Here is a 14,056-nt window from a genome sequence, read left to right on the forward strand (position 1 = left end):
ACGAGGACTAACCATGTTTTAAAAAACGTCATTGGATCCAATACTCAATGGAAGACAAAGGAACACAGCTATGTGTGAAATGATTTTCCTTCCTAACATGTTCTTAAGTCTACCACACATTTAAAACACCATGAAGCACGTGTACGCTCAATGTGTGATGTTCTCATTCCCAAACCACGAGGTAGGGAGAGATGACATTTACCTTTTTATTTACGTTCACGGCTCATCATTTGATTTATATGACAACATGACATTCAGTTAATCTGTTATTTATGGCATGTTTGCCATTTCCTCTTGAACCTTGTCGTTCCTTTATAAACATTGAAAACATGTCCCTCACTGGACCACTAACAGCTCCTGTATGGTGGAGCTGAATATGTGGAGGAATACATCTTCACAAACTCACACACACACACACACGCACACACACACACGATATGGATAACTATGAAGGGATTTCACATGATGACTAGATTTTCTACGATATGGAGAGAACATAGAGGATTGGGAAAAGGGAATTGAATTGGAGAGGAAAGGGGGAGAAGGTGTGTGTGTGTGTGTGTGTGTGTGTGTATGTGTGTGTGTGTGTGTGTGTGTGTGTGTGTGTGTGTGTGTGTGTGTGTGTGTGTGTGTGTGTGTGTGTGTGTGTGTGTGTGTGTGTGTGTGTGGTTGGGGGATGGAGTAGTTACTTAACAGCAGTCGTGAAGGTCATTTTCGCCAGCGAGCTTGAAGTTGGGTCAAGCATTGTGTGTGTGTGTGTGAAAGCACAAACAAATGTCCTTGTGCATAAAAGATCTGCCACATTATATTTTTAAGAGCGGTATTTCAGACTTGTATGTAGTGTAATGTGTGTGTGCATAATGTGTAATGTGTGTACGTCCTGTAATAGAATTGGCTGTGAAGAGAGGTGACGTTGGTAGACTGGCGTCTGTTTGTTTGGGAGACACTTGAGAAGCTGTGAAGTGACAGGAAAGGCTGCTTGGCACCATTGAGGCTAATGCAAGTGTGAGTGTTCATGTGTGTGTGTGTGTGTGTGTGTGTGTGTGTGTGTGTGTGTGTGTGTGTGTGTGTGTGTGTGTGTGTGTGTGTGTGTGTGTGTGTGTGTGTGTGTGTGTGTGTGTGTGTGTGTGTGTGTGTGACTCTGTATGCACAATTAGGACAAACAGAAGGCCCTTTCACACAGTGTGTTCAAGGTGGGAATGTTGCGGCATTATTACGCGTCAACCCTTCCGTATAGAAAGTATAGACATGGAATAGGGGAGAAAGACTGAGGTAGGAACAGAGCCGAATCCACGTCTGCGTAAAGCTGCCTTCAGATGAAAACAAATGTAAAGTTTGCTCCTCGCTCACCACGAGGTAGGGCGCACTTGCAGAGGCAAAGCGCAGTGCAGATATTCATTGTCAAAAAGTGTCACATATAGCTGTTCTCTTATTGGTTGGGCTTTGAAAGGTCAGTGGCAACCATGGTCAAAGCTGAAATAATCTGCCGTGGTGGGACTACACACACACACACACACACACAAGACACGCCTCTTTTATCTAAATCACACACTGGGGCGGCATTACAAAAAAATAGAATATATTCTGTTTTCCAGCCACAAAAAAACGATCCAATTGTTTATATTTATTTCATCAGCTGATTCCAATGTTTTATTGAACGGTTGTTTGAATAAATGAAATGTGAAAAGAGGGTGTCTTTTTGGCTTCTTGTAAAACTTATCTGAGGCTTGTTTGAGGATACGTATGGTGGGGACTAAAGAAACATGCAATGTTGTTTAAAACAGATGATTGAAGGAGTAAGGACCTGCCTTTCTCAAATAAGCTTCATCGGTGAGTTTCTACTGTGGATCCCTGCACATACACCGAGTGTTACTTAATGTACCTCCACCCACAGGTACACTATGTTGAACTACACCGTATCTCATCTGAATGTTTATTCAAGCTCAGAAGTGTACTGGTACACCTTAGGGTGTCTAACAGGAACAATCTCACACCTGTGGGTGTGTGAGTGGGAGAGTGAGAGAACGAGGGGAGGGGGCTCGAAAGAGAGTGAGCAGTGTTTTTGTGTCTGAAAGTGAAGAGATACAGGTGTCTCATTTCTCCCCTTGATGACGCACGATAGGACCCTAGTGAAAAGTCAGAGTCCCTGCAAGTGTGTGTGAGGCAGAGAGAGTGTGTGTGTGTGTGTGTGTGTGTGTATGCAAGTATATGTTTTTTTTACAGATTATCTCTAGAGGACGTTTGCTCGTTGGTTTGCCTCCTTGGGAAAGTCCTCGGGTGGTTTTGAGCGAGGCAGCCATGACCGCAGATCGTGTCAATCAAAAAAATCACAAACTGCTGTTTTTGGAAGCAAATTTTCCACAAAGGGCAGTAACCAAAAATCTACTCAGCCTTTTATCGGGCGGGTGTCAAGGGATACAGCCTTGAGGGTCCTACAGGTCGTTCCTCTGGCAGCTGTCCGGTTGCTATGGAGCTGATCACACACAGGAAGAGCAATGCACAAGGAGAGAGATGGGACCTTCCACTTAATTGTTGTTTGTTGCTGCTGTTTCCCCGGGTTTAATCTATTCCCTGGCTGCTGTTTGAAGCATCTCATCTACTGAGATGTCTTTGTCTCTTGTCTTGGATGATACATTTCTCTAATTATCCTCCGAACAATGAGTCTCAGACACTCCATTTCAGCTATGCAACAAAATTATACCCTTTTTACTATTGTCACCGCTGTCACCCGGAAGAGATGTACCAGATGTGCAACATGATTCACCGTGTGTGTTTCTACCGCATCAGTCTTTTATGTCCCTTGTATAGTTTTATATCTGTGTCCTTGTCTATCTTCAGAGTTTTATCTTTGCGGCCACAGGAGACTCTCATAATTCACACGGCTATTTTTCACTTGACGTGAAAGTTGTTTTATGTTGGGAGTGTTTCATGGTCCACGTTAATATCAAAACCTTTTCCAACACAAAGTCATTAAATAAGGAAATCAATGCAGGTAAGACAGTACGTAAAGCTGTTTAATAAGACAAATGCAAAGTAACAAATCTTCCAATACTGCACACAATGTATACTGGTCTTAAATGAAAATACATATTTTGTTTAACACAAAATAGGGATGCACCGATCCGACTTCTGAAGTCTTGATACCGATACCTGGGCTTTGGTTATTGGCCAATACCACCAATGTTTAAATAATGAGCTGTATGTCTCACTGGGTGGAACTTAAACTGACACAAATTAGACCACCGACCCCGATTTGATAAGATGTTGTCGCACGGACCCCCATCTGATAGGATTTGGTTTTTAGATGTTTTATGACAGAAAGTGAACACATTCGGTCATTGTGTTACTTATTGTGAAAATAAATGATTCCCCTTTTTGCTGGGGGCCCCCTGGAACCATCTCAAGGACCCCTTGGGGTCCCCGGACCTCATTTTCAAAACCAATGGATTAGATCACCAAGAGAGAAAGAAGAACAGGTGGCCTAACAATTAACCTAATGCTTAAGATCGATATATTCTTGGAAGTGTTGTCTGCCTAACTGAGGAGGAAACCGGCTCTGGCTTGAGCCGGAGAGGGAGGATAAACGATGTGGCGCCCTAGAATAATGGCAGGCAGCAAACAAGAAATGCAGTGTGAAAAAAAACCGTGTGATGTATTTCTGTCTGTGCACAAAAGAGAGCATGTCTAATTTGTTGAAATTATAATTTTTCCGTGTGGTGTCATTTAATCTGCTAGCATTTTGTGAGGTTACATTTCAATTCCAAAGTCCTTGGCAACAGCACAGCAGGCAATGTGCTGATAAGCCTGTTTTGAATTGAGATTTCACACAGTGGGATTGAGCTAGAGAGAGAGAGAGAGAGAGAGAGAGAGAGAGAGAGAGCGAGAGAGAGAGAGAGAGAGAGAGAGAGAGAGGGTGGGTAGGTGTGCATGCATGTGCCTAGAAATGAAATCATGAAATCAAGCATAGATAGAACAAGGTCGAGGAGATTAATATAAGATTATTAACATGGTAGAAACAAGGGCAGGGAGAGATAGAGGGAGGCATACAGAAGAGGAGGAGGAGGAGGAGGAGGAGGAGGCGGTCCTTCTGCCAACTCCAGCCTATCAGACGGAGCAAGGCGGTGCTCAGCAGTCAGGAAGGAGGGAGCAGAGCAGCAGCAGACACAGAGGAGAAAAAACAGAGCATGTTAGAGCAGCAGGGAGAGGTGTGAAGGTAGAGATAGGTAGACTGAGAGATGCAGTGCCACAGAGTGAAGGTCTACGAGGCTGTCAGTAGCGCAACTCTTCATCCTCTCGTCAGGGACCACGATGTGTTATGGAGCTACGATGCACAGATTTACTGCAGATGCAGCGAATGCAGATAGAAGTTCACCTTGAGCTGGAGTCCAACAGTGCCACTCTGGACCTCTGGGATTACAAGAAGGGCTCGTTGATCCCAAGACCGAGATGAACAGAGGTTTAATCGGATCTCACAACCTGCCAAACCAAGAGTGGCTACAGAATCTTTAACTTTTGGATCACTGGTCCAGACATCCACCAGAACGTCTGACGGAGAGGCTCTGAACATACAGTGCAGGGCCTGAAAATCAAACAGGTACTTGCTTTGCCAGAAACCTGACAGCTGTCTCCAAAACCAGACAGCATACAGAACCAAGACTGTGACATCTAAAGCTCACACTGGAACCCCGGAAAGCCACGACCAAGCAGGTCCTCCAGCCCAGGGACCCTGGAGCCGGCCTGACCTTGGACCGTCTGTCACCTGAACCCCTCGTGGCACCGGCAGAGACGTCCGGCATGTCTCAGACCGGAGGACGGTTCCACAGCAAGAAGGCTGGCATCCGAGCCGCCGTGATCCTGATCGGACTCCTGCACAAGTCTCGCAAAGCCAAAGAGAGGGAGAGGGAGAGAGAAAGAGAGAAAGAGGAGAGCGAAGGGTGGGTGAAGTTTGTCCCATTGTGTCTTCTGATGAGTCAGGCATGCTGGGTAGAAAAGCAGAGAGTCTGCAGTTTAATGTGCAAAAAACTTTATGTGCTTGTAATGTCTTTGATATTTTAAGGGCATGGGGCACTTTGTGTTCTTTACGGTTCAATAAATGTGCATGTGCAGTTTTAAAATAGTTCCTTGTTTTATTAGAGCGTGCGTGTCTGTGGCAGTGGAAATGACAGCCAGGAAAGAGAGAGAAAGCTATTGAGGATTGTAGGTGAATAGCGGTTTGTTCCGAGTGCTTTTGAAGAGCAAACAAGAGGGACTGAGCGGGCAGAAGAAGAGCTGTGGTGTGGAGAGCGAGGAACATGGGGAAAACGAATGAAGTGTTAAAAGAGAGCGATACAAAGGTCACCCACTTATCTATTTGTGTCTTTCTATGTCCGCTTCCGAACAGTTTTTGCTGTACACACAAGCACCAATGGACACTTGTTGATACCATGTAATGCTGATGAAACTGTGGCATCACTTTAGCACGAGAGCAGTGTGAACAAAGGTTTGTAAGGTTGGTGAACTGGTCTGAGATTTGAAAAGGTGAGCTGCAAACTAGAGATAAGAAGACAGTATATGTTTTACTGCACACAACCCTGCTGAAAAAAACCCCCGCAGTAAATATGGATTTTTAAGCAGGCTTTGAAATGAATTTATTATGGACGATGAAGGCAAAGTAGAAAGAGTTAAAAAGTGTCTGGCAATCTCTTGAGGACCTTCAGACGGGGTTTCTATAATGACTGTCTTCCTGATTGTGCCTTCAGGAAGACAGTCGATGCCTTGCTTCTTCAGAAATTGCCACTCCAAATGCACCTGTAAGGGGATTTTCATTGCATGCTGTGTTGTGTCCAGATTGTCCTACTGCCAATACTACCTCAGACGAGTGCATGTCAATATGACCCCTGGGAAAATCCCACCTGGTAACAAACAGTGTATGAGGTCAGCAGGGTCGAGACCGCCAACTCTTCCCTTCCACTAAGCCTCCCTCAGGGGTGGACCTGTTTTGGCCGAGCTAACATTAGCAGCAATGCACATACAGTTAAATTGGAATCTGAGCAGAAGGCTGAGTTTGACTTTTTGTCATTATTGTGGTGTGGGATGCATACAGTGTGGTCTGGGTTAGGTGTGTGTGTGTATGCGTGCGTCTGTATGAGTTTGTGTGAACATCTGATATGCAGCACTGAATGCACTTTGCTACTCTGTTCTAATAGCCTGGACCAAAATAGGCTACATTGAAATAGAGTGTAACTCACTTTGCAAATGCTGATAAGTTTCTCTGACCTCTGGGTGTTTGTGTGTGCGCGTGTGTGTGTGTATGTGTAGTATTTCCGATAGTGTAAAAGTAACCCCTGGCGGCAAAGCTGGATTAAGCGACCACACAAACCGGGCAACTGCCCCAGACCTCCTGGGGCCCTGCAGGTTCATTGTGCGACGGCTGGTTTGCGGTGATTTGATTATTTGTCAACTGAAATGATAAAGACCTGCAATATTACCTAATCCTGAAGTCTTGGTTTGTATTAGGAACCATGGTTCATAATACGCTTACATTGTGTATATTGTGCCTTTAATTGAACTAATTGACACAGTGCAATCTGCAGCTTAGTGATTTTCCATCGTTCAATAAGTGGTTGGTTCCTAAGCCTGTGGGCAAAATATGTACTAGATGGCAACATGGTACACACACAGCGAGTGAGAGGAAAGGGGGTAGTCAGACGGGGACCCCACACTTTTTTGTGTGCCCCAGGGCCCTCTAGTTGATTAACCCAGCCATGTCTGGAGGCTACGACGTCTGTTAATGCAACAGTACAGCATTGTCACACAGATGTACACAAATACACACTTTATTTGCATGTTTTTCACGTGCGTGCTATGTGATTAATGGTTTTGATTATGCGTGTTGTCATGTGAAATGGCAACAGTACAATCATGTCTGGTGAATTGCAAACATTTTTAAGGTGTCTTGGTCCAAGTGGTAGTTGTTATGTGCTTGATTGCAGTCTTTTCAAACTAACTGTTAGACCACCCATTGTGGCAAGGTGTTTCATGTCCTTAAAGCAGGCTTACTCTAACAATGAATACAAGGAGAAGTGAATTACAAAATAACAACAACATAATGATAGGGAACACTTTGTATAGAATGCTATAGAAAAACGTGTTTTATTGGGATTTTTTCACAACCTGACTTTGTAAAATGTAATTTTCGGTCTTTGTCCACATTTTTCCGCTCTACCACAAATATACACAACATACACACAATATTCAAACCTACAGGAATGCAATCTTTCTCCTTGCCTGTATCTTCTGTGTATTCCTCTCCTCACTTTTAATCTCTGTGCTGATAGAGCCATAATGTACATGCGCCCTCTATTAAGTTGAACCGCATGAGGTCTGCTGTTGGTATCTGAATGTTTATATTACTCTCCATGCATTAATGTCCTCCATAGTCCATTTATCTCCAGCTGCAGACCTGTTTTGTTTGTGTGTGTGCTTGTGTACGAGATGTTTGTCCCATAGTGTGTGTAGCTATGCACGAGTTGTGTTTTGGCAGTTCTTATACAACAAGGGCCGAAGTGGTTATGGCTGCATTTCCCTCTTGGTTTGTGGTGTTGTGGTGCAGTGGTTGTGGTGGAAGATTGTGTACCTGTGTGTGTAAGAGGAGACAGACTCATATATGATGCCAGTGTGTTTTTGAGACCTAATCTATAATCCCAGCATGGCGCTTTCTGTTCACACACTGTGTGTTGCCCCCGTTTAAGATTAAAAGCTTTTCATATCACAATTCACCATCTAACAACATGGCTTGCTATGTTGCATGTATTTTGAGTAGCCATGAGACACAATAAACTCTTTTTTAAATGGTAAAAAATGCCTGTAGTCTGACTCTGACACTGACTGTGCTTCTTTATTAGCATTTCAGTCATTTGGGTTTTGTTTTTCAGCTGTTGAAGACTCAACGAAACCCTTTTAAAGGGAAATACCTCTGAGTGCCACCTTTTCTGATGAGAAGTTTCATGTACAGTTCACTTCAGTATCGGATATCAAGGACTTAAATGATTCAGACCACCAAATATCTCACACAGCTGCTTGCTCTTAAGTAGTTCCACCAGCAAAATATTTTAGGAAAGATCCTTGATTTTAACATAAGAGAATGGTTTTCACTTTTTTTGCATTTATACACTTCAATCTAAGTTTAGTTTAGTTTAGTTTAGTTTGGCTGCTGCCATCTGTCAGTTAGCTTAGCTTAGCTTAGCTTAGCTTAGCTTAGCACAAAGACTGAGAACACCTCGCCTGACTTTTTTGTACATATTCAATTGACAAGATATGTTAATTGATAGAGGTGTGTAGCAGCTGTTTCCAGTCCTTATGCTAAGCTAAGCTAACTGGCTGCTGGCTCCAGCTTCATCAGACATGAGAGTCGTATCAATCCTCAACGGGAATAAGTATTTGCCAAAATGTCAAACTATTCCTTAACTGACAAAACCCAAACCACAAATACATTCAAATGGCCACCATTTCGATCCCAGTCTTTTTCAGGTAAAAATTAAATAACTACAATAAAAGCTCCATCATGAATAAATCAATCCCAATAGCGTTGCACCTACATGTGATGAACTGTTCCTTTAACCATCATGTCTCAGTGACTGTTAACAGTCTCCCTTTGAATCAAATCCCTATTTGGATCCATACAAGGTCTTCCTCACCTTATATATTTATTATTATTAAGAACACCTGTCAAAATAATTATGAGACCAGACGCATAATAAAATGCGCGGATGATTCGGTTGTTAGTCAGCCTACACGGATGGGGTGGAATAAGATCACCGGCCTGTGGAGGAGGACTCTGTGTAATGGCTTGGCAGGTCTCTCATCCTGCTTAATGTAGCAAAAACTAAGGACATGTGTATTGATTTTAGAAAGTCGTCCTTCGCTGCTAAAATGCCTGTTATGAAGGGAGAGCAAATCGAGATGGTGGACCAAGACAAATATTTGTGGCACAGTTCTGCACAATAAACTGTTGAGATCAGTTGAGATGCTCAAAAACTGACGCAGAATCTTTTATGAAAATGAGCTCTTCAAAATGCTTTTCTGCTGTGATGATGTTTAACCTTCTTTATCTTTTTTACTGTTGTCTGACATGGACATCACAGACAGGAAGAACAAGAGACAGCTTATAGATTGTCCTACAGAGAGTTTGAGCTCTTGACTTCAGGTCACTGAAAGAAAAATGCCTGAATGTTGTCTTTGAGTGGACGACTATTGATATTCTGAACATGGAAAACTGTATGCACATTAATAGCTGGCCTCTTTCCTCAACTGAGATGTTGCATTTATCCACATTTGTGCTTCATGCAACCTCAAATCTCATATTGTCTTAGTTTTCTCATCTCTCGTCGTGGTTTTAATCATTTTGTTATGGTCTCACGGTTTCGTGTGATTGTCCCAGTTGTCTGGTTTATTTTGTTTTGGTGTTTCAAACCCTGCATGCAAATCATATTTCCCTTTGGAGTAGATAGATTGATTTGATTTGACAGTTATGCAAGTATCTCAGCAGTTGCAGTCCCTGAAGAGAAACATCTCATCAAACACTAGTCAGTGGTCTATTAAATATCTGTTTGAGGGTCCTTAATACGGAGAAGGAGTGGTGGAGCTTCTGCAGGGCATAACAACAGGAGCCGTTTTCACAACCATCATGAAATCACTCCCAGAGAGCTCCTAACTCTGCCTGAGGAATACTACCAAGGGGCTCTAGCTTGAGGTTCATTTAGGAAACTTGTCAGAGCAATTCTGAGCAAGGAAGGGACAGAAATGTTAGCGAGGAGGTGTGGTTGCTGTGATGCATTCTTTTAAATTGGTGTGATTAGTTGGTTCTCTTGTCTCTTTCCAGACATGGTGGTTTTTACCTTAAGAGCTATCTCAAGGGCTGAGCTGCTTTGTGAATAAGTTTTATCTTTACAAAGATCGAGTCTTAAGTGTCTTCGAATTTTGGAGGAGCACCTCTTTGTACGAAGAATCTGTCATGGATACATTCCCAGAAATTCAAATGGTCACAAATTGAGTGCTGTCTCCCTTTGAATAGCATGGTCTGTTCAAACAAACATGCAATCTAATGGCGAAGCTCCTCTCTGTTAAATTGACCAGCTCGGGATTAAAGCCTCAAATACGCCATCCAGTTGGACTAATGGAGTTTCTGTTAGTGTGTCCTGCAGTAGCCATGTGGTTATTGAAACGTTTGGGGCTGACCAGCTGAGAAAATAAACCACACTAGCAGCTGGTGGCAGCTCAAACCCATTCCTCCGACACACGGAGTCATCTGTGACACTGCAGCCAGCCAGGCAGCCGTCCAGAAGAGGGAAATGACCCACACCCATGCACACGATTCAAAGAATCTCTGCTGGTTCCACTTCTGCTGTGTGACTGCACATTGATCCAATCTAATTTATTAACAAATAGGCAATGTCAAACTGGCTTAAGCAAAGTACAGATGAACAGCTGGTGGCATTGTGGCTGTAACTGACCACTAGCTTCTGTTGCTGCTGCTGTGAAGCTTTCTGTTCTTATTCGTAGTCATTTTTGAAGTGTCTTTGTTTTCAGACGGAGGCAGACAAAGCAGGCTTTTCATTTGTAATCTGCGAAATGACAACTGTACACGACTGGCAGATTCTATTAGTTGTTGCTTTAGCTAATCAAGCAAACAAGACTTGGTTTAAAAAAACGCTTTCTGACTTTTGAATGTTTCCATGTTAAAACGAGAATCCTTTAAAAGGGGTCTTAAACATCTACCTGATGGCTGCATACATGATATCATGCCTGAACACTGAGGCTAAAGCTGGATGTCACATGTAAATAAATAAACAGTGTTGTTCTTTAAATGCAATGTAGCTAGTTAGCCCTAAAATATTATATGATATATGATATTTTTCATCATTTCTAGTTTCTGATATAACCCTATTTGGCTGCTTAGCTGGGGCATACTTCAACAAGCAAGTCGGAGAGATGCATTCTTTATGGTATGACTCAAACTGTGTTTTCTCACTTTTAAAATATCAAGAAAAAAGGCTCTTAGGATAAGGACAACCCCATGTGCTTGACAAACGTAATGCTATCTCAGATAATGTGCTCGGCTGGGGTTGCTGGAGTGTAAAATATGATGTTAACTAATGAAGTGCTCCCCAACCTTGGAGGTAACAGGGTAAGCCAGCATGTTAAATACTTAAAATATGCTGTTTGAAACTCATTAAATATAAAGTATCACTCTCATTACAGCCACTGCACACTCCTTCAACATGTTGAGACAGACCTGTTGTGTCCGGTTAGGGAAGCAGTGATTGGACAATCTGGGTTTATGAAGAGGGGCTCAGCCTCCCAGTGCATCTCACACAAGTCTTTCATTTTCTTTCAATTTTCTTTAATCCTTCTGCACTCTGCAGAAACAATCTTCTTAGCAGGTAATCATGTTTCCCCAAATGTTCTTTGTTGTTGTTTTTATAGGGAAGCAGATGTAAGATTCCGAACATTTTCTCTTGGAGAGAAAACCTCATGAGGCAGAGCTGATGATTTAAAAGTGCAAAGTCTTTCCTGTTGCTTTTCTTGACCACCTTACACAGTTTTTCCTTGTCCTGTCCCTCCTCTGGCTGTCGAGCCCTCCTCCTCCGTTTGTTAAACACAACCGCTTTTTATTCACTGACTCACTTGTATTTCCATTCCCCCGTCTCCCCCTCTGTTTTTCCTCTCTACCCTCAATTACTCCCTCGTTTTAAACTCCCTCCTGTTCCTCAAGTGAGTTTCACTCCTTTTGTGATTGGCAGCTGCGAGGGGACCAGTATAGTTTCTCACACACACACACAAACATGCACACATTTTAACTCACATGTGTCTGTGCTGTCTGTTTGTACAAATACGTGTGTGACAGTCAGCCTTGTCTTTGGGTGTAATGGATGAGATTGTATTGTCTCTAACAAGTGCCCAGAGACCCACCCAAGATGGCCCTATTTATCCAGCTCTGCACAGGGGATTGAGAGTGCTATTTTTGGTCTGCAAAGATTCATTTATTCTCTCTCTATCTCTCTCTCTCTCTCTCTTTATACCTTGCTCTGCTGCCTTCTCTCCTTCAGCAATCTGCCTGACATTCATTCATTGTGCGCCTCACCCTCTCTGTCTTCATATCCCGGAACCTTTTTCTTCAGAACCTTTCTGCTCGTGTGGTTATCAGTGGTGGAGATGGTTGAGAAGAGAAGTATTCAATGTCACCTTAGAGACACTTAACTCTATTTTCCCCCCTGACTCAAGCCGGTGAGATTGGGCAGTGATAAAAAGGAACCGGATCCCAGAAAATGAATAGGATTAGATAGGATTTATGGCGTATCCTGTGATATGATAGAGAGCTGGGATGCCAGGCAACTATGTCTGTCACTGCGATGTAGTACTGGGCCAAAGGAGAATATTTTTCCAATCCCTCAAATATATATTTTAAGTTCTTGTTTTTTACTACTGTCTTCAGGTGAAGCAAAGATGCATAATTATCTTTTGACATGCACAAACACTGGCAGATTTATTAGCGTTTGCAAAGAGCAAACAGTGACAGAGAGAGTGGTGCATCTTCCCAAGGAACACCTTTGAATAACATCCAGGAGATGTGCATGTGCGGACCAGATATTCTGAAAACAAAGTAATTGAAAAGAGAACGTACGTGACACCTCTTCCAACGTTGAACCCAAACACAATTACATTTCTTTCAGTGAGGTGTTTTTCTACATTTTGTTAATTACATTTATCTGTTATTCAGGTGTTTAGTGGGTCAGAAGGCTCCATGTTTATGCAACTACTAATGCATTATAGTCACCTACTAGTAAATTGACTGTCATCCTTGAGGAGCTATCCAAAGAAGGTGTGATTAACTGCACAAAGCACAGCCGTAGACAAAGAAACAAACACTATTCATTCTGTGGCCTTTATCTGTGTCTCCCAGCTGTTGGTAGATACGTTCAGGTAAATGTCTATCAGAGGCCTCTTGGCACCATTTGCGCAGCGAGGCACAAAACAACACTGACATTTCAAAGGTAAAAGCTGCAGTACGTAACCTTTCATGGAGGGTTTTCTCTTTGTGTAGGAATGTAAATCCAGTGTCAAAGATGCAGTGTGTATGTGTCGGAGAAGCTGGTCATTTAGCCCGCTTGTCAGTGTTTAAGTCAATAAATTGGCTGCAATAGCTGTTATGTTAAATGTTACAGTGAACCATCAGAGTACCATGCAGGGTAACAAACTTACAGCAGAATAACTAACCTTGTTTCTTTGGGAGGAACAACATGACACACACACTTATACTTTCCTTGGGTGGGACTGTGTGTGCCTGGAGAGGGCGAGCCCTTCACTGGTGTCGGTTTAGTCTGACACTTGAATTAATTACAGAAATAATTGAGCGGGGAGAGGAGAGGAGTGTCTGTATTGACTGGGCCGATTGGGGCACTGACTTACTCAGAGGTGACAAGAAGTATATATGCTAACATCAGAGTATCTTACAGTTTCTTTAGTTCCTGTGTTGAAAATGTAATTTAAAAGAAAGAATAATGATTAACTGCTTCCTTTTCTTTCTGCTCACCAGCTCTGTAGTTGAAGGACTATCCGTTTTTTGTACAAATATAATTCATTTTTCTAAAAGTAGCAATGTCTCTCCAAGAGACGCGCTGCTCCTCTCCTCTGTTCCTCTACCTCTTATTGATAATGAGTGTTTCAGGTTGTCTGGCTGGACAGTCTCATCTCCTGTCTGCTGTCATCTTTGTATCTATTCATATCACAGAGAGAGAGAGAGAGAGAGAGAGAGAGAGAGAGGGTGAGGCCTGGTGTTCCCACAGGAAACAGCCGGTGACTTGGAGTGCAGTTGCCTCCTAATTATTTCTCCCCTGACCTCTCCGCATATCTGCACATATCTGAGATGACTGTACTCCCCTGTTGGGCAGCTGACTGACTCAGACATCCATTTCTTACCCCTATATGTGGAGCAGACTTTGTAACAAGGATAGGCTTACAGATAGAAGATCGTACGGGGAGAAATAGAGGAAGGGCGTGAGACAAAGTGATTGAAATT

At 42.8% G+C, this 14,056-nt stretch overlaps 1 protein-coding gene across 5 annotated transcripts in view; it reads left to right on the forward strand.

Moving 5' to 3' along the window:
- rap1gap2a (RAP1 GTPase activating protein 2a) overlaps nt 1-14,056 on the forward strand; it is a 65,981-nt gene that overhangs the window by 26,002 nt on the left and 25,923 nt on the right. For 4 of the 5 annotated variants that reach the window (XM_079166203.1, XM_079166204.1, XM_079166205.1 and 1 more), the window contains exon 1: nt 4,178-4,934. The exons of the other annotated variant lie outside the window; for it this stretch is intronic. In XM_079166203.1, coding sequence (XP_079022329.1) covers nt 4,795-4,934 — 140 coding nt within the window. In that variant the 5' untranslated portion in view covers nt 4,178-4,794. Of the gene's footprint in view, nt 1-4,177; nt 4,935-14,056 lie in introns of those variants that run through there. 5 annotated transcript variants of the gene reach the window in all.

The sequence above is a fragment of the Pholis gunnellus genome, assembly GCF_910591455.1.
Source record: "Pholis gunnellus genome assembly, chromosome: 9".
Lineage (NCBI taxonomy): Eukaryota > Metazoa > Chordata > Actinopteri > Perciformes > Pholidae > Pholis > Pholis gunnellus.